Source organism: Hyperolius riggenbachi, chromosome 1 (assembly GCF_040937935.1).
Source record: "Hyperolius riggenbachi isolate aHypRig1 chromosome 1, aHypRig1.pri, whole genome shotgun sequence".
In the NCBI taxonomy this organism is placed as follows: domain Eukaryota; kingdom Metazoa; phylum Chordata; class Amphibia; order Anura; family Hyperoliidae; genus Hyperolius; species Hyperolius riggenbachi.
This window is the reverse complement of record NC_090646.1, coordinates 228,965,057-228,989,727: the sequence shown is the minus strand read 5'-3', so window position 1 is coordinate 228,989,727 and position 24,671 is coordinate 228,965,057. Positions and strand designations below refer to the sequence as shown.

Below are 24,671 nucleotides of genomic sequence, written 5' to 3'. Positions count from 1 at the left end.
TGGTGTATAACAACTTAAATATGCACGCTATGTTTTACTTTTACTATGCTGCCATAATGGGTTTGTGGTGGCAGCTTTTGTAGTTGCAAACATTTTGTATCAGAATTTCTATCCTATAGAAAATAATCACTGTCTGGGATCAAATGATTGAAATACACAATCAAAACGATGCACAACTGGCAATGTGTGATAAAACAAGCTGAGACAAAGAGGCGGAGCTGTTGCCTGTAGCAACCAGTCTTCCCGTTTCTTCCTCCTAGAGCAGGGCTGAGGATGTAGAATCAGCCTAGCAGCTAAAGACATGAGGCTTTTGCAAACTTCCTTTTTCTTCACCCCTTGTTCATTATCTAGCTCGCCTGCCAGCATGATCAAAGCCCTGGGAAAGGTCAGGCATTTCTGCTCAACAGATACTTTTGTTTCATGCATAAAAATCTGGGAACTCCCATCCCACAAACATCTTCCCACATCTGCCAGTGACAGTGTGCAGCAAGGCTGACAGACACACAAGAATTCACTACAGTATTTTGCTATGCAGACTGCTGCATGGATTAGTCAGTTAGCTGAATAAGATAATCAATGGATGTTTTCACAAAAAAACAAAAAAATATTACTCTTTCTTTTGAAAAATATTGCATAGTGCTAGCACATGCAGCTTCTGTACTAGGCTGCACAACTAGCGTATTTTTTTACAATTCTGACCATATGAATACTGTGATTGGCTTACACTTATCACTGTCAGGAGCCAATGAAACTGGCCTCGATCAGTACATACTTCTCAGCTGTCAGTAGGCAAACAGAGTCAGACTTGAGTCAAGTTTCACAGTGGGACGTTACAGGCTGACGTTACAGCAGCCAGTAACGCAGCCCAACTCACAGCAATAATAAATCAATGGGCTGTTCATAGTGCCCACGTTGCGTTACATTGTAACGCTGCACGTTCTGGGAAAGTGCAGCACGCTGTACGTTATACCGGGCTATGCCACGTTAGACTGTTTGCACATGCTCAGTAATGTTAAAGGAGGAGGTCTGCCCCTCCTCCTCTGCTGCCAGCCACACGGCTAATTAATATTCACTGCACTGTGGAGACTGGTGGTGGGACTGTAGTGTTGTCCGGATCATGAACGAATCGTTCATTTGATCCGGATCTTTTTTGTGAGTCGAATCATCCGGATCATCACAAAGAAAGATTCGGTTCACAGTGGATGTCTGTCTGGAAGAAACAGGAACATACAGAATGTACAGTGCAGGGAAAGTCCTGTCCTGCTAGTCATTTCACCCCCAGTCTGCTTCCCTAGTAAAATGATTCAAATGATTCGGTTCAAAGATCTGGATTTTTTCAATGATCCGATTCGAATGATCCGAATCCTTAAAAAGATCCGGACTTCCTATCACTAACCTGGAGCGGCTGCTTTGAGGCTACTTACACACCAGGACGTTGCGTTTAGGGGACGTTATAGGGCACATAACGGGCCCCTAACGCAACGCCTGGTGGTGTTGGAGCAGGACGCTACCAAGAGCCGCGTTACAAGCAGCTCTTGGTGCGCCTGCTCTGTCGGAGGCGCCGCGGAGACCACGTGAGCGGAGCTCTCCGCATCACGTGGTCCCGCCAGCCAATCAGCGGCCGCTCCAAAGAGTAAACACTGCAAGTGCAGTGAATGCCAAGTAGCCATGTGCCTGGCTACGTAGCGGCCTCTCCCCGCCTCCTCTCCGCCCCTAAAATATATATATATATACATATATATATATATATATATATATATATATATTAAATAAAAAACACCCGTACTGAGCATGTGCAAACAGTCTAACGTGGCTTAGCCGCGTATAAAGTACTGCATGCAGTACGTTGTCTTGACATGAAGCGTTACTGTGTAACGCAACATGGGCATTGTGAACAGCCCATTGATTTTTCATTGCTGTGCAGTGGGGGTGCGTTACAGGCTGCTCTAACGTGCGCCTGTAACGTCCCACTGGGAAAGCAGCCTCAATCTACATACACAGTCTGGTTCAGAAACTCTTTTAAGGCTCTTTCACACTGGGAGCTGATCCATGCGTTTTGACGGATCGCTCCTAGGATGTAGTTAGAAAGGTAACATGAAAGCCTATTTGACCTTCATGTTTTCTTTCACATTAGACAAAGCGTTCCAGAGTGTTACGTTGTAACGCATCTAGGAGCTTTTAATCTTCCAGCGCCAGTGTTTTCCCGTCGGGTAAATTAGAACTAGCGCTTCTGACCAGCATCGAATTGCAACTTCCCAAGTTCCCTAGCTCTGAAGCCTGAACTAACTACAGGCAAAATCAAATTTAAAAGCCCTACTAAACAAACACACCAGGACTAGTGCTGTCTAGTTCAGCATTGCCCTTCAACTTTCACTGCTGTTTTCCATAAAGGAGTGAGCTATATGGTCGTGTAGCAGCAGGCATGGCAGCATACCGTTGCTGTTTTTTGTTTTGTTTTTATTTGACTTTAGAATAGCTTTAAGTTTGGTAAATACACAATACAATTTATGTGATGCTTCCAAAGAATCTCAGTTAGTCAAGGATAGTGTTGACATTGCCCGAACAGGAAAATTACCCTGAAAATCAATGAACTGCTAGCGCTGAGAATAAGTCATTTGTCGGCTGTGTTTTTGATAGAACCTGACTTCAGTAAAGTTTTATGCCTTCAGTAGTTTAGAACATAATTCCTATGTGATTATATTTGAGAAGTGTGAAAAAAGGATAGGGGGAAAAAAGAGAAGTTTACTGAAGCCAAAGCTCCGGGCAGCCCTGAAGCAGATTGTAGCCTTGCTGAAACGAGTTGGCAAGCCTGAACTTTTTTGATGAGATAAAAATTCATTGATGTTGGCTCATATGAGGTCCACTTCAGCGCTGCTCATGCTCTGTGTACCCTTGGCATGTCTGTTCCTTTCCCCTCACTGCTTTAGCATAACTTTATTTTTCTCTTTTATCTCCAGATAACTGCTCCCAGGGACCAGAGGGATTGATTTTTTGTTTTGACTTATATTGTTTGAAGATCTGTAACTCAAAGCATCTCTCACGCCTCTGATGTCTTTGCCTGTACATCATAAAAGGTAAATGCGGCCCTGTGTACTAAACTCCTCATCGGTGCATCTTCACACTCCTGCTGTTGCTATTTCATTTCGTTTTAGTTCATTTATTTATTTTACTATTTGCCCTCTTTGATTATGCATGGAGTCTTGAAGGCCAGGCATAGTACCCTGTATTATCTTTCAGGGAAAGAAAATACAAAGGCCTTTACATATTTCTTTCTTCCCTACATCTATAGGTACGTGAAATAAATATCTAATGATGTAAAAAAAAAAAAGGCTATTTGTTTCCAGTATCCTGTCAATATTGTCAGGTCTGAACATGAACAAGCCAGGTTAAACCTACCATACACCATTAGATAAGTTTAGACCAAGGAAACTATCAACACCTGACTTGTGTCTATTGTTTCCCTGGTTACTGCTGTGAAGCACTCAGTATTCCATTATTATTATTATTATTATTATTATTTAGTATTTATATAGTGCCGACATCTGAAGTGCTTTATAGAGTGTATATAGTCATATCACTAACTGCCCCTCAGAGGAGCATACAATCTAATCCCTACCATAGTCATATGTCCATCGTACTTTAGGGACAATTTAGGGGGAAGCCAATTAACTTGACTGTATGTGTTTGGTATGTGAGAGGAAACTGGAGTGCACAGAGGAAACCCACGCAGACACGGGAAGAACATACAAACTTCGTGCAGATAGTGCCTGGGCTGGGATTCAAACCAGGGACCCAGTGCTGCAAGGCGAGAGTGCTATCTCCTATGCCACTGTGCTGCCCATCAGGTTACAGCCTGAAATATCAGTCACCAGAAGGATTACACTGTCGCCGCTAGCATTATACAGCTTGATGCAGTACAAAGCTATGAGAATGTCTATCAAGCGCCTCTACTGACCATTCCCTTCCCTTCCCCCACTGGTCTGATGAAAGAACATACACTGCCATTTAATGTCCAATAGAAATCATCCTTGTTTTTATTAGATTTTTGTTCTAAAGCGGATCTGAGATGAAAAACTAACTATAACAAGTAACTTGTCTATATATCTTATCTAAAGTTTAGATAGTTTACACAGCAAATCTAGCTGCAAACAGCTTTAATAGAATATGATTATTTGTTCCTGTGATACAATGACAGCAGCCATGTTGTTTGTACACATTACACAGAGACAGGCTTATCTGCATCTTGAGCAAAAAAAACCTAATCCCCCTCCTCCTCCCTCCTCCCCTCTGCCTCTGAAATCTCTGGCTAATAATACCTCCCCCTCCTCCTGCCCAGACTGGGCTCCCATGAGCCATTGCTACTGTCTGAAAGTGCCTTGGCTCTCTGAAAACCTGTGGGCGTGGCTGGTTTAGTTTATAGGGAATTAGAGAATTAAAACAAAAACAAAAAAGTATTTGGCTTGAGGAATGCCCTATAAACAATAGGAAAGGAAAACAATTATGCAATGTGTAAAAGTTCATCTCGGATCCACTTTAATGTTTCTATTGCATTAGAGAAAGGGAGTGTCTCAATGTTCCGCTGGGATTAGGAGAGGCGTTATTGAAAGCAACAAGCAACAAGATATTATGGACACGTTCACAGTGGTGCACTGCATTGTGGTCCGGTTTAACAACTGCTTTGTAACGTGGCTTACTGCATTGCAATGCGGCATTCACAGTGCAGCGGGGGCATTGCGGTGTAATGGATTGCAGTGAGGTGCACGCGTGCATTAATAGTAGAAGTGAAGGATACTTTTCATTGACTGTATGCTTCACTGTACCATACTCAATCCGAGCATAACATGTGGTGCCACTGTCCTGATTCATTGTGTTCCTGCTGTAACGGGAAACACAACGGCCACTGTGAATGTGGTCTAAGGCTGTATTCTTACCCCCAGTTACATGTACCTCAATGCACTGCAGCATCATCTTACTATAGTCCAAACCCTTCTACCACTCACCAAAGCAATCAGACATTATTAACCAATTACAGGGGATTCTGTTGATTTAAAAATGGCTTAATCTGCCTGAAATGTACGAATGTGAGAGTTCTGTGTTTGGCACACAAAGCCTAAGACGACTTCACCGCCAACACATTACACTGTGGAAAATCAATATAAAAATGGCATGTCTGTACATGTGGCAATATTTTATTTGCTGTAGTAATTACCTTTCAGATTTAGCCAGAACAAACAAAGCCAAAAGTATTGTTGAAATATCTGCCAGTGGAATTCCAATGCCTGGCATCAGACCTGCGATATGCGGTCATGTAGCCCAGCATAGCATCAGACCTGCGATATGCGGTCATGTAGCCCAGCATAGCATCAGACCTGCGATGTGCAGTCATGTAGCCCAGCATAGCATCAGACCTGCGATGTGCAGTCATGTAGCTCAGAATAGCATCAGGCCTGCGATGTGCAGTCATGTAGCCCAGCATAGCATCAGGCCTGCGATGTGCAGTCATGTAGCCCAGCATAGCATCAGGCCTGCGATGTGCAGTCATGTAGCCCAGCATAGCATCAGACCTGCGATGTGCAGTCATGTAGCCCAGCATAGCATCAGGCCTGCGATGTGCAGTCATGTAGCCCAGCATAGCATCAGGCCTGCGATGTGCAGTCATGTAGCCCAGCATAGCATCAGACCTGCGATGTGCAGTCATGTAGCCCAGCATAGCATCAGACCTGCGATGTGCAGTCATGTAGCCCAGCATAGCATCAGGCCTGCGATGTGCAGTCATGTAGCCCAGCATAGCATCATGCCTGCGATGTGCAGTCATGTAGCCCAGCATAGCATCAGGCCTGCGATGTGCAGTCATGTAGCCCAGCATAGCATCAGGCCTGCGATGTGCAGTCATGTAGCCCAGCATAGCATCAGGCCTGCGATGTGCAGTCATGTAGCCCAGCATAGCATCAGGCCTGTGATGTGCAGTCATGTAGCCCAGCATAGCATCAGGCCTGCGATGTGCAGTCATGTAGCCCAGCATAGCATCAGGCCTGCGATGTGCAGTCATGTAGCCCAGCATAGCATCAGGCCTGCGATGTGCAGTCATGTAGCCCAGCATAGCATCAGGCCTGCGATGTGCAGTCATGTAGCCCAGCATAGCATCAGGCCTGTGATGTGCAGTCATGTAGCCCAGCATAGCATCAGGCCTGTGATGTGCAGTCATGTAGCCCAGCATAGACTTGAGATGGTTGTCAGACATGCAGTGTGTGTTCCGGCAAGCACTGATCTCTCAGGAAGGAAGGGCATACTCATTCATTATTTGAAGAAATGTGCATGTTTATGTCTATGAGGAGCCAGAGGGAAGAGGGGCAGGAGATCTCATAATGTTTGGGAAAAAACAGGATGATATCTTAGGGTTAGTGCACACCAAAAATCGCTAAGTGTTTTGTGAAGCGTTTTTTTCTAAGCGATTCCAGGCATGTGCCCAGCGATTTTCTAGTTATGCCTAACAATGTTTGTAGTGTTTTGGTATAGCGATTTTTTACTTTTGTACACTTTGACCTGGAAGTAAACAGCTTTGGCTAAAAAAACACAAAATCGCTCTGTTTTAGTCTTTTTTTAGAGCGATTTTCTACTTTTCCTGTTTTTTACATTGAGGCGTAATCCAAAATGCTGCAGGACCTGTGTTTGAGTTTGGGGAAAAAATCACATCTCTCTGGTGTGATCCATCCCATACAAATACCTTAGTTTTTAAAAGTGCTCAGAAGCGCTCTTGATGTGTACCAGCTATTACAGATTGTACTTTTGCTACCACTGCAGAAATACTGATCAAAGGTGCCCATACATGTTGAGATTGTCACCCAACAGTTCAATTCCTCTCTGATTTTAATCTGAAGCTGTGTACTCATCGCCCAACAGGCCGTGCAACGTCCCCATTGACGACGCCACACAACGATGCACGCCGGGAGTGAAAGAGACTTCAAGCAATCGCAGTACTTTGCATGGGAGTCATCTAGGATCTTCGCTATCCGATCTGCCGTGAAGGTCGTTATTGTGATGCGACGCTAAGCGACGTTGCGTGGTCATGCACAGCGCTCAAAAAATCATCGGTCGACTGGAAAATCGTTGGGAAAATCGCGACGTGGTTACTAAGCTTTAGAGGGATTGAATCCCCCATAAACGGTACACAGATTGTCAATAAATTTTACCGTGCAACTCTGCGGCTCGATAGATCTTCAGTTTGATCTACTGTTTGATACAGTACAATGTTATGGGCTGAAGATCCACCACCTCATCCCCACCACGTCCAATCGGCTGAAATTTTCCATCTGGTCCAGTCATAATTTCGATATTTGCCACAAATAAATGTAATTTTTGATCAATGTGACCGTGTAGACTTCTAGCACATTTAATCAATGATTGAATCTGCTAGAAAAAAAATGATGCATGTATTGCCTGCTTAACATCAATCTGACTGCTGCAGCTGCTAACTTCATACTACCCGATGTAGTACAAAGCTATGGAAAACGCCGATCATGCACTGATTATACCTGCGGCACCCGATGCGCTCACACTTGGACCAGCCAATTGCATTAAGAACCTATGTATCTGATCTAACTTTGCTTGATATTACCATCATAACATCTATTGAAAATAGTATGCTGGGAACACACGATGCAATTTCCTATACTATCGATGGGTGATAGGACAGGAATATGGCGCGTGTACACATGTCCATACTGCTCCCAATCGATAAACGGATAGATTTTCTGATGATAACTTTGCAAAATTGATCCCTTTCTCGATTGGAAACGGATCGGACACGTCGGAAATAATCACCCAATTCCCACCGTCGGACAGGAAATTGCATCCTGAGTTCCCAGCATTATGGTTTCAAAAGACTTCCATTATATTCAATGTTGATAGTCTGTCTACTAGCAAGCTGATATTTCTTAGGCATTTACATAACTTAATGCCTAGTTCCACCTTTTACTAACAATGCAGCGTGTCCTTCTTCTCTACCCCCGGAAAAGCAAAGGAGGCTGTTCAAAATAGAGAAAAAAAATGAGCATACACATATTTTCTTTTCAGGCTGGGTCCCAAGGCGAGTCGCTGTACCTTTTAGGACCCCTAGACCACAGCCCGCCCCTAATCCCCTAATAAAGGGAGGGAGCCTGTCATTATCATTAGACACAGTGTTCACCTCCAGAACAGAAGTGAGAATACGTGGTCACATGACTGCAAACAATAGGAGTCAGTAAATGTATGTGTGACATCACTGAGGTTATGGATTAAGTGAGAGGTGGATTGGTGCCATGTTATTACTGGTATCAAGACTGTGCAGGAGAGATTTCTGCTCACTTCCTGCTGCAGATAACAGGAAGTGAAATACAATCTCTCCAGTGGGAGAGATGCAGGATGCATACATATCTCTTGTTTTAATATGCATTATTAAAATTATTACATGATTATTGAAAAAAATGTAGTAAAGGATTAGAAAATACCTGATTAATGTTACTGTGTCCCCAATGAATTTTCTCTCCTTTTTGTGTCTGTGAAAGGGTAACAAGTAACAGGAGCAATAAACAGAAAAATAAGTTTAAAAAAAGGTTGAAAATGAAATTACAAAGTAAAAGATGAATAAGCTAAGAGAATCTATACAATCCAAGAAGTGACTACGACAGCAACTACCGCTTCTACTTCCACTACAAATACATATTTCTTTTTAATATTACTATCATGGCATCAAACAACAACAATAAAAATAATATAGGACTATGGCAACACCTGTTTTGTCTTTCCTATTCAATACAATGAACCAAAACCATGAAGGCGTCGTAGGAGAACGTCTACCTCTATCTGATCTGGTGTCAGTTGTGCATGTAATGGTTGCCGGAAACATCATTCATGGCTCCAGCTTAATGACCACCTTTGTTAAACTTGTTCGTGCTTTGGCCTGCACATCTACTTACTGGAGACAAACATGCCACAACAAAGCTTTATCAAGTATTGCTAGACACTGCCAACCTAATAAGCTTCTAAAGCGTGTTTTCCTAATTGGCCATTCCCTAGAGGGATAAAGGAGTAAATTGGCACTTTTTGCTGCAACTGGCTAGTAAGGATTTCCTACTTGTAATTTTTATGGTTGTGAAGACAAGATACGCAGGCTTTGCACATTATCTTATGACAAGCATGACCAGGATTTTGGTGCTAGGACGTGTCATTAATATAACATGTATCAAGGGGTTAGGGCTTGGCTTACGTTCCCACAATCCCTGTCCATTTAAGAAAAATCTTTAAAAAATGAGTATTCCCTTTTAATACACTAGATAAGGCACAACACTGACACAGAACATTACTGTTTCAAGCAGGAGGAGGAAAAGTTTACACATTTTAAGTGGTTATAATTAAAAACATTATTTGGTTGAACAAAAACTTGCATGTTAACCATTATTTGTTAAATTGTGGCCAATTAATTTATGAGGAACTGGCAGTGTAACTGAGCCATGCAGATCAAAGGGTTTGATTTACAAAAGCTGGAGGAAAGAAAAGAGTGTTATCCATACAAACATATTTATTCCAGCTGTTATTGTATGATGTTAGCGCACACTGGTAAATGAAGACACCTGATTGGCTACTGTTGCTGACTATTTTCTGTAACTTGTTAGAGGACTGCCTCCGTGATGACATGTCTTCCTCCTCCACGGTGGTGGAGACTTATCAAAACCAGCACCAGGAGAATTGGAGCAAAACTGGTGCACACGAGGAGCACGTGACCAGATCCAAATTCCTGATTGGTCACTTTGCTTCACTTTCCCACAGTACAGTGAATACTATTTCAGCTTCTCCAATGGCATGTGAGCAGGTAGGTGCAACATGTTCGTTAGCTAAAGGATTCATGCTGTGAGCATTAACAACATATCTATTGTTACATTTTGCTTCTGTTTGGTATTTAAACAAATAAAATTGAATGATTTGAATGTGTGCCCATACAGCATATTATATAAATGTACTGTATGTAGAAGTATGGTAAGGAGGCTGCCATTTGTATGTCATAGTAATAATGGCAAGAACCTGGCTGCCATGTTGCCTTATTGCTCTCAGTAGGAACCGTTTTTCAACTGATCAACAACCATTTTTGGGGGAAGAGAGAGAGAGAGAGAGAGAGAGGGAGATAGAGAGGGGGGGAGATAAAGAGAGAGTGTGTGTGTGTGTGTGCGTGCGTGCGTGCGTGCGTGCGTGCGCGTGTGTGTGTGTGGTCATTGAAAGTAACTAAAAAAAATAAAGCATCTTTAAAAAGACATAAAGCCAAGAATAGACTTGCAACTTTTGTATACTAAAACAGGAGGAGAGACACGAGGTACCAGGGAACATAACAGTCAGCTAAAAAATGTCTGGCCCTGCCAATAGCTTGTTGCAGTACAGTAGCTAGTAGCTTTCTGTACAGTAAGCCAGCACCTATTCAGTAAGGAGACATTGGGCAAGACTCCTTAACACAGTGCACCCTAGTGACTGCAGCACTGGTGCTTTGAGTCCGCCAGGAGAAAAGTGCAATATAAATTTTATTTGTCTTGTCCTACTGTAACTTAAGTGCAGAAGACAGGGAATGCCTATACAGACATAAAATGGTCTACTCTAAAGCAATCACTTCGGACATCAATAGTTAACACTTTGAGAGCAATGCACTTATCGTCTGTACATTTAGAGTATATAAACATACATGGACATATGAACGGCAAACCTATAGCCAACCTTGAGGAAGTTGGCAGTCACTTTTTGCATGGTAGTGAATCGGGGGTGTATTGTATTCATTCCCTGAAGTTGCCCAGCTTGTAAAAATACGGTTACATATGCAAGCATTATCTCTCAATTGTAACCTCATTTTCTGCTCGGCTGGACAGCATGACCATGATTTGTCATTGTGTCTCCCCCCTCCGCCCGTCACATCACTCATGGGCCTATTATTGTCATCAGAATGTGGCGTGTCAGCAGCAGGCCTCTGCTCCCCATCTCCACGCAGTCACTCAGGTAACAAACCCATAATCTCATCCTGGTTCCATGATGGTTGAATTACACTTAATTGTTCCTGCACAGTGATTGATTTCTGCCTGAATAGAGACCTCTGCCTTTTTTCAATGCAAGCGAACGGCAGCCAAGTCTCCCCCATCTAGGAGGAGGCAGCAGCCTTTGAAGAGATCAAAGCCAAGGCCGCAAGCAGTTGTGCGCCCTGGGAATACGGAAAGCCTTTATGCTCTCACAACCCCATTTCAGCATCATGTTGGACTGCAGCTGTATTACATTCTGCCAGGGCTCGCTGTGTTTTCAGTGCTGGATCTGACATCACCCATAGCTGTTTTCACTAAGTGGAAAAAATACAGCTGAAGATAGCTTTATTCACAGCTCTTTAATTTTAGTATTCCAATTCAAATCCATAAGAACGACATATAGTCTTAAAGTGACCACATACAGTTTTGTGGGGAAAATTGATTTCAAGCAATCAGTGGAGGAAGTCTTTGGCATTCTCTCAAATTGAGTGACAGTGTTCAAATGATTTCAAGCACATAATGAGCTGAAAATGAATGAGCAGAAGATCCTGATCGCATCGAGAGACAGTACTGTGTATGCTTGTGCACTAGCAATAGAAAGCCACACATTGATTGATTTTAGTTAAAATACTTCTGGTGCATAGACTGAAATGTATGGATTTTAGACAGGAAGGTCAGTGATTATGCTGTGTGTATGTCAGTTTGAGCCACTGCAGTTAACGATCTATTGACAAAAGATATTTGGTCACTTTAAAACTTGATCCACCAGATTTCAATCTTTTCTGCCAATTGGATAAGTGTCAAGTAACAACTAATCCAGAGGAGAATGTAGAAATCCCTTTGTACTGCTACCCTGGCACACCATTGGCCAGAGTTTGTTGGCTGAAGCGGGGTGGGGTCTAGGGGCTAGTCTGTGGATGGTAAGCTGGCTGTATGCTTACCTTTCACCTACAGTCTAAAGTTTAAAGTATATGTTTATGTACGAGGAATGCAGTCACCTAATCCAGCAATTTTCAGCTGGACCAAGTGATGAGATCACAGCATTCCTCCCATCCTTTTTTATCGAATGTCTCACCCAGCCGATTTTCCTCAATGCACCCTACCAATACATTAGCGGTCACAGATGGTCTCAGACTCTCTATACCTTTATTTGGCACGGCAATGCAGGGGGGCGGGGGGGACATAATCGGGGCCCAACAGAGCTGTTACTCACTTGAGGGAATGCTAAAAAATATGAGTGATTTTTGAGTGTGCTGTACTGGCCACAATACAAGGACACTGCATATTTAGGATATGCCGGTACTTTAAAAACGGCTAGAAACTGTAAGGAGGGCAAAGGAAATATTTTTTTTCCAAATGGGGCACTGGAACATTGGCATACTAAATATGTTGCCATTGGCACCACCCACTCTTGACCACACCTACTTTTTTGCCACTCAACTACAGCTTCATCCCACCCAGCTAAAATAAGTGTGTGGGAAGGACACTGCATCATGTAGGTTGCTACAAGCTGATCAATATTGATTCTCTGGATTTGATCTCCCAATATTTTTGTCCATGACCTGGTGGCTACTAGACAAAAAAACAGTGTGTCTCCCACCAGTGATGGCAGCCCATCATCCCTTGTAGGGAGCTCTGGTGTGGACCCATAGCCACTTAGACTCAATGCCTTGGGTGAGCCCATATCTACAGCCAGTGTAGGGGTCAATGGAATACCTGAGCATACTAATGCTGGTACATTAGATTCAACTTCCCATCCAATCGGCAGTCTATCTAATGGGAAGTTGTATCATGTGTACATGTCCAAACTGCTCCCGATAACTGGATCGATTTTTCCACTATACCATTGCAAAATTGAACAGGAGCAGATTGGACATGTTAGAAATAATTGTCTGATTCCCGTCAATTGGACTGGAAATTGCATTGTGTGTATTTAGCATAACACCAATTTTCAACCTGCAAATCCACTGGTGAGTCTCCGTAAAGTCTGCAGTTATCTGAAACTTCACAAGCCACAATACATCTGCCCTGCCTTTGGGGCAATGATTTAAGATTCCATCTCTTAATGACACATCAGGGCCACCATACGTAAATAGAATTGTAATCAAATCACACAAAGAATCGTATCGTGTAGATGGGGCTTTATAATGCTGGGAATACACGGGTCGATCCAGCGGCCGATTAGTGCGCGCGGATCGATTGCCGCTCGTCACCGCTGGCGCTTCCTTATCAGTGCTCGATTCTCTGCCATTGTCCGCCGGCGGGGCTTGATCGGGCCAGCTGAATATTATCAGCTGGCCGGATCAGCTAGTCGATACACGGTACAGAAACGTACCGTGTATCCCCAGCATTGGAGCTGAAGTCAGCAGCCATGCAATCTAGCTATTGTTCTTTCCAGCCTCTGACCATGTATGCCCACCACAAACATTTGTTCCGCGTGCCTTGAGGACAGGAACATTCTGCATAGCAGTTGTTTTGACCAGCATCAGTGTGTGTTGGTGCTTCACACAAATGGTAATGTGCAGAGCCGGGACAAGGTCCTCCAGCACCCAAGGCTGAGACACCAAAGTGCGCCCCTCCATCCCCCCCACCCCAGCCGTCACACACTGATTGCTATTAGACTAAGAGGTGCCACAGGGCCCACAACCTTCCCAACACCTTAATATGTAGTTATCTGGCTTGCAGTCACTGCCATGTATCCCCTTTTCTTATTTCTTTCTGCTTCAAACACAATTAGGAATGACAGATGAATGAATTATGCGCCCCCTCTTACACTGCGCCCTGAGGCTGGAGCCTCTCCAGCCTATGCCTCGGCCCGGCCCTGGTAATGTGATAAGAGTAGCCTGATACCCCTGACACCTTTTTCTACAATAAACTTGAAACAAAGAATTGTGAAAATAAATTAAACGTGAAGAGCAAGATGTTTGGAAACAAACAGGTAACTAAAGTCGACCTCCTCACAGTATCAAATATCATTGAACTGGTCTGGAAAAATGTACTTGGAGCTATAACCACTGCAATCTAATTTAAAGAGACACTGAAGCGAAAAAAAATATATGATATAATGAATTGGTTGTGTACCATGAATAATTACTAGAAGATTAGCAGCAAAGAAAATATTCTCATATTTTTATTTTCAGGTATATAGTGTTTTTTCTAACACTGCATCTTTCTCTAATATGTGCAGATTACACAACACTCAGCATTCAAAATGATTCTTTCAGAGCAGTCTGTGAACTAATGACTTCTCCTCTGGCAGAGGAAAAGTAAAAAATTAACCAACAGTTGAGATAATAAAAGTCAGAAAACAGCCCTCTCCACGACTTTGAAAGTCGTAGAGCTTAATGGCTTTTTTGTATAGATATAACAACTGGAGTTTCTTACATCTTCCTGTACTGGAAACAATTAGACTGATGTATCTGATCGTAATGTTTTATTTCTTAGCTGTACTACACATACAAATCATAATATCATTTTTTTTTTTTCGCTTCAGTGTCTCTTTAAACAAATTTAAACAATTCTTAATTGTAAAACTAAATCTGTAGTAAACATGCTTTATAAAATGAGAGGAAGAAGAAAACTACACAGTCTACTACTATTTCATTGTTATGTGGAGTGTGTGCCTACATAAAAACATGCCAGGGCCTCAGGCATTGCAATGCTTTGAGTAGTGCACTGAACAATTTTCAATAGGTTTCATGCTGATGTGCTGTTATACAGTGTTGCTAAAGTATGATACACACATCTAACTTTGGCTGTTCAATAACTGGCCAATTATACCAACAGATTTTGGAAACAAAAACAGATCGTGTAGGTAAGCTCTCATACTCCATGGAAGTGATAAGATTGGCCAATCAAAACACAATTGGCCAGATTTATTAAAGCATTTATTCTAAAACAGTTCTAACCAGCAGGGGGACAGTTCTGCATGATTACAAGAACATTCTTAAATCCTACTTAATGTGTGTACCAGCCGGAAAGGTGGCAATATACTTAACAATCGTCACTCACTCTGACGAATCTAGCAGAAATGTATTGCTCTAACATGTCCAATCGATTGAATTTCGATTGATTTTGACCTAAAATTCACTCAAAAATATCAATTGGACAGGCCAGAAAATTTCTGTCAGGCAGAAGCAATATTAATTGATGGGCCATACCATTTCATTGCATTGCGCACCGCTGCGGTTTGATGTATTTTTAATGGAAAGCCATGTGCTGTGTGTGTGGCAGGAATAGATCGCTCTCTGATAAGGTTCCATCATTTTGCTAATTTGTGTGGCAATCTAGAAGTCTATGGCTAGTTTAACTGTGTCACACCCGCTACAAAGCAGCAGACTGTAGTATCTACAATACAAATAGCTCCTGGGGTAACACAGTTAACAGCAACCACACTGGATAACATTACCACCACATGTGCTAGTGATTTATAAACGATATGTTACTGCTACAGAGCTCTGTGTGTGAGATTGACCTATGAATTGTCCTCAAGGTAATTATTAAAGTATATGGATGATTTTTAAGATTATTTGGACATCTACACCCCTATCTCCTTACACGGTATATAGTGGTTACTTTTATAAAACTAAACTACCTGTTTTATGACAAAATATTGCTTACTGGACCTCTCATCCTGCTCCTCATCAGCCTCTATCCCTGTATGCCTTGAGGGCTGGGAGTTGGAGAACCTCCACACTTACTATTTAAATACGGAGGGCAGATGTTCAGTAATGTGCAATAACCGCAGTAGTAATTTATGTGCAGGTTACCACATCCTTACTGAACGTTACTGTGTGAATCCTGCAGAGATTTGTGTGTGAAAATAAAATAGAATTTCAGTAATGACAAATACCCCGTACACACCAGTGGATTTCTGTTGCCCGGCAGGTATCGGTACACAATCCCTTGAGTGACAGAGCACTGCTGACGCTTTACAGATGCATCATCAGCCTTCAGGCTAGCGACGTATCTGTTGCTCTGCGGGGGCGGAGGGAGAACAAGCTTCATGCAGTGGAGAGGGGATTCCCGTAGATCAGGCGTCTCAAACTCAATTCACCTGGGGGCCGCAGGAGGCAAAGTCAGGATGAGGCTGGGCCGCATAAGGAATTTCACAATCGCGGCGCATTGCCGCCTCTGCCCGCCCCTCTCACTCTTCCTTCACAGAGAGGGGCGGGGAGAGGCGGCGATCTGTGCGGCGATTGACGTCAGGAGGGGCAGAGCTGAAGCTGAAAGCTCTGCCCCTTCCAGGAAATGCCGGCGGATTGCCCCCCGGGCGATTTGGGGGCTTTGCAGCCCTTGTTTAGTGGCCGGGATGCGGCGGATTACTTGGGAGCACTGAAGCAAACTATAAGCAAGCTTTTGCTGGCGAGGGCCACAAAATATTGTATCGAGGGCCGCAAATGGCCCGCGGGCCGCGAGTATGAGACCCCTGCCGTAGATGGAGGGGATGTAAGAACAATGCGATCGGGAGATGCTCAGGTGTCAGGGATCACTAAAGATCTGACATGCTGATAGTTGTTGCAGATACTAAAGGGTTATCGCTGTATCTCTGCTGCTCCCCTGTAAGGTAAGGTATATGTGGAATATGACTTGTGAAGAGAGCTTTTCCAGAGCATTTGTTTACAACAGAGTTCCAGAGTTCAAGTACACGCTAATTTCCTAATCTCAAGAGTAAATCATCACAGTTTATTCAGCTAGGCTTATCATATAAAAGGTCTTTAATAAGGAAGAGATCACACTTGTGTCTGAGGGACATGCAGATGATTCCCCGCAAGCGTTTTGCCACACGATATGTGTGTTTGGCTGTGACTGAGTGTGCTGTGTATGTTGTAGGAATAGATCCCTCTGTTTCAGTGAGGAATCATATTGTGAGGAAAAGTAGTGCAGGTTGTAGATTTTTTAAACCCTATACAGAATCGTAGACGGCCCCATAGGAAAGCACTACTTGTGATTTCACATTGCGGCAAAAAGTGTGATCCCTGCCTAACTCAGTAGCCCTTCTCTGCACCCCTTACCGTTCCTTAATATTATTTTTTTCTGAAACGGTGCCCTAAGCTGCATATTCAGGTGTACTACACTTTATATGTTCTCCACGTGTCTGTGTGGGTTTCCTCCAGGCACTATGGTTTCCTCCCATACACAAAAAAACCATACAGGTAAATTAATTGGCTTTCCAACAAACTTGGCTCAAGACTACAATGGACATATGACTATGGTAGGGATTAGATTGTGAGCTCCTCTGAGCGTCAGTGACAAGACTATAAACTCTGTACATCGCTGCGGAAGATGTCGGCACTATAAAAATACTAAATAATAATAATAATAATAATAATAGAGTTTGTATGTGGGGAAATATATGCCTATTGTTGCCCTTTGTTATAACAGGGAACGTCTAGTGAGGGTCTGACTTTTGCGTTGTATATTTTTTTTTACTTTATTTTGTAGCTACAATGATTAGACAGAATGAGCTACAATGATTAGAAAGTCACTGCTGTGTTAAGCAAATCCAAGCATGTTATTATACTGTTTCTTGGTGCTAGCAGTAAAAAAAGTCCCAAACATTTCATAGTTCCATGAACTTCATTCATTCAAATGTACAAAATAGTAACAAAGTGAAGGTGTTCTCTGTAGGAATCAGCTTTCACCATCTAAACTGCTCTAGCAAAAAACATCCGGTGCTTTGTGGACAGCTAAGAAGAATGCAGGTACTATGTGAGAGAAGGAAGTACCGGTATAGCTACTTTAACATGCATTTCCTTCTATATGTGCAGTATAATGAAAACTGGTGTCAACTATCCTTACACAGTGAATGTGCTTTCTACTATGTATCCAGAAGTAAAAACACAGGTCATTCACTAAGAACGTGTATACAGTGAGTCCAGTGACAGAGTAGGAACTGGTGATTAGACCAATGTACCGACAGCAGCAACAATATCCTGATTCAATCTGCCATATTCTCACCTCTGCAACAAGGTCCCTGTTTGAAAATGCCTTTCCTTGAGTCAACTCTAATTTACTAAATGATGCATGTTTTTCTTGAGACCATCAACTGTACATGTTATATTTATTCAGTGCTCGCCATCAGGAAGAAGCAATCTACTTTTCTAGTCAGCACAAAACTGAACAGCAAAGAAACAGAGAGGGTGCATCCCAATAAAAACACTTTTAGGATCATTCTTTATTCAAATAAATTCACAATTTAGGACAAAGGACAAAACACATTACAAAGCGTCATCAGGAAAAAGCAGATTCACCCTTCTAGGAAATACAAATCCATCATGTTAGCTGTTGTGTGAGAATATGAGGGCGTCAAGGGAGTAACTAGAGGGGAGCAGCCCGTGCAATCGCAGGAGGGGCCCAGAGCACTAACCAACCTTTCCTCCGATACAGGGGACTATACTTCAGATCAGGTGTTTTTGTGGCCACACTTGTTATGGGTGTGAAAATGATGGCCACACTTGTTTTATGACCCTTGTCTTGTGAGATGGACCCCAAGGCCGTGGAGGGCACCATGGGGAGGCAAGAGAAGGAGTGTGAACATTGGGCCCCCTCCATGTTTTGCTGGGGAGCCCCATGATTTGTAGTAGTTACAGTAGTTCACATCTAACAAATTGGGCATGATTCACAAAGATTTTTTCACCTGGTTCCACCTTATCTAAGTTACATTTTTAAGCTCCCAAAGAGCAAAAAAATAATATAATTAAGGTAAGAAAAGTAATACTGAAATGAAGTTAATCAGGAACAACTTACTTTGAGTGATTATTTTGCTTGTAAATGTGATGAAAGCTTATTTTTATTAATTAGGTGATAATAAGTCATGTTTGAGAAGTTTTGTGAATAGAGCCCAATGTCATCAAATTCACTACTTTTTCCAAATTCTCCCACATAGCAAGTTTATTACACTGCACCTCAACTGGTTTTCATGTAATAAATTCCAACTTAGAGCGTGATTAACCATAGCACACCACTAGAAATCGGCTTTTATTACCACGACCACACAGAACTGCTGACTACAGCTCTCATTACCATGACCACATAGAACTGCTGACTATGATTGGCTGCTGTGGACTGCTGCACATCACTGCTGTATGGACAATATCATCACACAAGAGTGCAATGGCAAGCATGGCGCTTGTAGTTCCGTGCCATCTGGCTTGCTGCTCTTGCAGCTGCTGAGCGCGGACAGTTCTGTGCTCAAATACACTTGACCATGATTTTTTTTTAGAATTTTGTACACATGCCATTTTATGTCCATTTCTTCTAATGTGTCAAATTTGCTGCTACATTGACAGCGTAATCTGTAATTTCATGCTCCAGTTTTACAGCTAAAATATATGCAAGTAAATGGAAAAAGGAATTAACCACAACACGTGCTAAAGACCTTGGTGTCTATTTTTATTACTCTCATGAGCTGAATTTAGCATAAATTTTGTTTTGCATATTCTGTTGCCACTCAGACAAAAGCAGCATAGAGCATTTACAGCCAGGCTTGAAAATGCAATGTTAGAATAAGGCTAGGTTCACAGTGGTGAGTTGCGGTGCAGCCTTATGGCTGCTTTTTAACACTGCAATTCACAATCTATGTGACGTTCACAGTGCAGCAGGTGCGTTGTGGTATAACGGCAAGAGGCATCGTAACACATGCAGTGCGTTTCCAGAAAACGTGTGTTTACAGTAACAGCCAAGCATACTTTTCATTGACCATATGCGTATAACGCGAAGTGCTGCTTTCCCATTCAGTTGTGTTCCTGCTGTTACAGGGAACACAGTGCCTAATGTGAACCTAGCCTAAAAGCTGACCACCGATTTAAAGCAGTCTGTTTGTCCTCAACAAACTCCCATGTATGGATGCAGGAGATGACCTCTAGCTATCCATTGTAGGGGTTGTTTTTTGTTTCTAGAGAGATAAGTGAAGCAGAAAGTGTATACCGACCACTACCTTGAGCTCCAACTTCCAGTACAGCTCAGGATTTTTCTTTTGAGGGAAGGTATGTGAAATACCAGGAGGGTGCTCACAGTGCCTATAACTGCAAATGGCCACTTTCTAAGTAAGTAGTGTTTAAGTCCCAGTTCAGACACAAAGGTTTTCCTAGATCTGTGTTGGCATACAGTGACAGAGCTTGTTTATATCTAAAGCCTTGTACACATTCTAGTGTTGATTTGGCTGTGGCGACCGACAGAGACCGCCTCAGGCAAGAATCTAGCATGTGTACAGCAGTCCCCGGTCCCCCTTGGTGAGTCTGCAAGCGATTCATTTAGCAGATCAGTTTGACTGAGCTCTGGCCAAGGGCATTTTTCTCCCAATTACCCCAGCCACTCTGTGCCTTTCTATTGGTGTGCTGCTCTATCTGACTTCCTTCCCCCAGCATAGCAACAGAATCTGTTTCTAGCCTCTATACAGCCTTGGCCCCACACTGTCACTCGAGAGATCAAGCCCTGACCCCTCCTGGATGACACTGGTCACTTCCTGTACCACAAACTGTCAGTGCTATGGGCTGAAGCTCTCTTAGTCAGACAAAGCTGACCTCCTTCTAGTCTAATAGTATGCATATAATTGCGCTCTTGGCATATCGCTCATACATCCACCTCGCCTCCCTTCATGAACTCACTCACCGGATGTTGGGGTCTTAATAAGACCAATCAGCGTCTTCGGGGTGTATGGCCCCCCTGTCGCCTCCCAGGCTCTCTCCTTCCCTTTCAGGCCGAGTGCAGCGTTGATCCGTAGCTGAGTCCTCTCTTCAGGCTTGGTATAGCGTATAGAGAGTAAAACACAGGAAGACCAGCTTCCAATAGTGTAATTCTGTTTTATTAAAAATCCATTTAAAAACAGTTCAAAATAGTGCTATGCAGTGTACAGTCGGGTGCTGGTGAAGTCAGGTCCCTTATGGCCGCCAATGACCCACACACCCTCTCAATGTTCACCGCCGTGCGCTTTATAAAGCCTGGCGTATTAGCGTTTTTCTATAGAGCGCACAGCGGTGAACATTGAGAGGGTGTGTGGGTCATTGGCGGCCATAAGGGACCGGACTTCACCAGCACCCGACTGTACACTGCATAGCGCTATTTTAACTGTTTTTAAATGGATTTTTAATAAAACAGAATTACACTATTGGAAGCTGATCTTCCTGTGTTTTTCTCTCTATACGCTACACCAAGCCTGAAGAGAGGACTCAGCTACGGATCAACCCTGCACTCGGCCTGAAAGGGAAGGAGAGAGCCTGGGAGGCGACAGGGGGGCCATACACCCCGAAGACGCTGATTGGTCTTATTAAGACCCCAACATCCGGTGAGTGAGTTCATGAAGGGAGGCGAGGTGGATGTATGAGCGATATGCCAAGAGTGCAATTATATGCATACTAACTTACTACACTGCTGGATATAGCCCAGAGACTTAAGGTGGCCACTAATGATCCAATCTTTTTCATCCAATCTTACCAAATCTATGTAGTATAAGGGTAAATTGAGTGAATATACTGAATGGATACTTCAGGTAGTTACCTTACATTACATAGAAATGGTAAGATTGGATGAAAAAGATTGGATCATTAGTGGCCACCATTAACTGCAGCACCTGGCAATTTGTAATACGTATTGTACTAGCACAGTCCTTTGAGTGGACACTGAGAGACTAATCGCTCTATGAGAGTGTATTAATTGTCTGATTTTGGAGCGAGCGCTTTCATTTCCTTTTTCATCCTTCTAGTCTGAACCATGGAGATGATGCAATCCAAACTCAAGAAGCAACAGCACTCATAGAGCCTAAAATCTAGATCTGTCTTGCAGCAGCTCCTGGTCATGTGATCAACCTTTGGAGGCTTAAGGTGGCATAGTGGTTAGCGCTCTCGCCTTGCATCGCTGGATTCCCAGTTCGAATTTCAGCTAGGGCAACATCTGCACAGAGTTTGTATGTTCTCCCCATGCCTGCGTGGGTTTCCTCATAGCACTCTGGTTTCCTCCCACATCCCAAAAACATACAGATAAGTTAATTGGCTTCCCACTAAATTGGCCCTAGACTACCATACATGAACTATATGATACATACATAGACATGTGACTATGGTAGGGTTTAGATTGTGAGCCCCTCTGAGGGACAGTTAAGCGACAAGACAATATACTCTGCAGAAGATGTCGGTGCTATTATAAATACTAAATAATAATAAACTTTCATTTGCAGCATGCTCTATGCGGATTTATCATATGCATCACTTAGGCCTTGCTGTTGGGAGACTGCATTGAATGATATGGAATAGAGCAGGGTTGCATGCCATTTTGCATCCAGTATGAAAAAAGCACAATCAGGCAGAAGTTCTTAGCTTGATCTTCAGACTGACAATTTGTAGGAATGCCTTCCATGATTTACAATAACCAGATGTGATATTGTTGGGCATTCTGCACGTAGCAGTTCAGGACCACGTGCACAAGCACGCATCTCATAGTCAGCACAGCCTATTATTAAGCGCATATGCCTGCATGTCATAAAAACAAATGGCAAAGAATTTAGAAATTAATAAAATTTACAATGTTATAACCTAATTATAGCTTTGGAAATCTGTTATAATTTCACTATTCATAGTTTTATGACTGAGAAAAAGCACAAAATCAACAGCTGTCAAAATTATTCAATATGTGGAGTCTACAAACATACCAGGGAGTGTGGGAGATCACGTATATGTCATAAACTAATGTGAAACTAGTCACAGCACTGTTAAGGGACGTACACACATGCAACTTTTCTGCCCAACTATCATCCAAACTTGGTCTGTTGGGTGATAGTTGGGCGCGTGTATGCATGACAAACGACTAGACCAGGCATGGGCAAACTTGGCCCTCCAGCTGTTGAGGAACTACAAGTCCCACAATGCATTGCAGGAGTCTGACAGCCACAGTCATGACTCATAAAGGCAAATGCATTGTGGGACTTGTAGTTCCGTAACAGCTGGAGGGTCGAGTTTGCCCATGCCTGGACTAGACGAACAATTGACAATAGTCAGTTTGCATAATCCAACAGGCAGATTGACTCACATGCCTGTTAGGCTGATATCGTGCAGCTGGCTTTGAATGGCTTGCACTTATTTTGAATGCAGCTATACTGTACAGTCTGTCATTCCGCTTGCATGTGCAGTATGCAAATGAGTTGGATGGAAAATACAAGTCATCCAATCTCTTGGTCATGTGGTTGGTCATGTCGTCAGGTTGGGCGTGCGGAAAAGATGCACGTGTGCACGAGCCTTTAGTTATGGTCAACTGGCACTATGATTGTTCATTGTTTCAGGTAGCGCCGTAAACATGCTATTTGCCAAATAGTGGGATCTGCATTATGGAGAGAGGAAGACGCCCAATAGCAGGCTGCCATTACCCATGGAAGAGAACAACAATAGCGATGGGGCCTATGGCAGTGCACAATTCCTGGCTGCGCACTTAAAGTAGCTATCTCGCACTACGGTGCATCATTATTAAAGTTACTCTAAAGTAATGTAAACTCAGCTCCTGTGGTAATTCCAAGGATCCAATTTTCCTAAGCCACTTTTCCAAACCACTCAAGCCAGCTAGTTGAAATCATGGTTAGTTTTCAAGCTTGAGGATTCATGGCTATAGAGAGGGTGCACTATGCTGTTACATAATGATGCCCTTTCTTATGGGCTTCTCCCATTTGCTCAACATCGATGTTGTAAAGCAGTATTCTGTTGTAGTTTTTACTCGGAGATGAATGCTCACTTGCATTATAATCACATAAAAAGTGCCGTCAGGGAGCGATATCCAGTTTCAGCTACCTACCAGATATGCTACGGCCACACTCCACATATCCGTGGACTGAAATTTGAAGCTGTTACTTTGAAGCTGCCTTAGCTGGCTAGAGATTACATCCAGATTCTTCTTCCTCTCAAAGCCTCATGAGAATTCAGGCAAACACAGATCAGCACAGCGATCACATCACACACCCATTCCTCCCAGCTTGTTGGGATTGAAAACAGGGACATCTTCAAGTGCAAAACTATTTAAGGCTCTAGTTCAGAAAAATATTCATAACTGCATTTCATAGATGTGTAATTATAAATAAACGAGCACTTAAAATGATAACCCATTCAGGGTTTTCCAATATTAAAGCAGGAACAGCCATACTATCCCAGAAAAAAACACATATATAAGTAGATAAATATTTGTTCTTCTTACACAACATATGCATTGTACTGTCCATGTTTTGATTTCAGTGAATTTTATATAGTAAATAATAAGAAAACTGTTCCAGGCATTTTCTATCTTTACTGCCTCTGACTGAAGCCAATCCTGATGTTATTTCCTCCCTTACTCTTTTTTTTTCTCCTGCCTAAAATGGTGTATGCAATACCAGCCCTCCTCTTCAATAAACTCTGTACTAAAACTGCACTGTCGTATCTAGCTTCCTTTGTAAACATATGTGAGCACAGCCTAGATCGTTTTTTAGCAGCTTCTGCAGAGGGGTTAGGTGTATTTCCCTTCTCAGCCTCGTGTCACACTGAACTGCCCTCAGCCAATCAGTGCGGAGCAGGAATGTGGTAGGGGAGATAACAAGCTTGTCTCTCCCCGGCAATGTACTAGAAAGGAACTCCCTATTCATGGACAAATCCCAGGAGCCGGGTAAGCAAAGTTTCTTTAAAAGTAACAGTT

The 24,671-nt window shown here is 42.8% G+C and overlaps 1 protein-coding gene and 1 long non-coding RNA gene across 6 annotated transcripts in view; one reads left to right on the top strand and one right to left on the bottom strand.

Annotated features, from left to right (window-relative positions):
• Nucleotides 1-24,671, bottom strand: part of LEF1 (lymphoid enhancer binding factor 1) — a 169,744-nt gene that overhangs the window by 93,706 nt on the left and 51,367 nt on the right. For 2 of the 3 annotated variants that reach the window (XM_068231175.1, XM_068231183.1), the window contains exon 4: nucleotides 8,487-8,534. The exons of the other annotated variant lie outside the window; for it this stretch is intronic. In XM_068231175.1, the coding sequence (XP_068087276.1) occupies nucleotides 8,487-8,534 (48 nt within the window). The remainder of the gene's footprint in view (nucleotides 1-8,486; nucleotides 8,535-24,671) is intronic. 3 annotated transcript variants of the gene reach the window in all.
• LOC137503751 (uncharacterized) lies at nucleotides 250-23,499 on the top strand. 3 transcript variants are annotated; one of them, XR_011019322.1, is made up of 3 exons: nucleotides 250-385; nucleotides 2,958-3,074; nucleotides 23,299-23,499. It is a non-coding gene; the product is annotated as an uncharacterized lncRNA (long non-coding RNA). The 3 variants fall into 3 exon arrangements; XR_011019323.1 differs by lacking the exon at nucleotides 23,299-23,499 and adding an exon at nucleotides 8,544-8,733; XR_011019324.1 differs by lacking the exon at nucleotides 23,299-23,499 and adding an exon at nucleotides 6,901-7,189.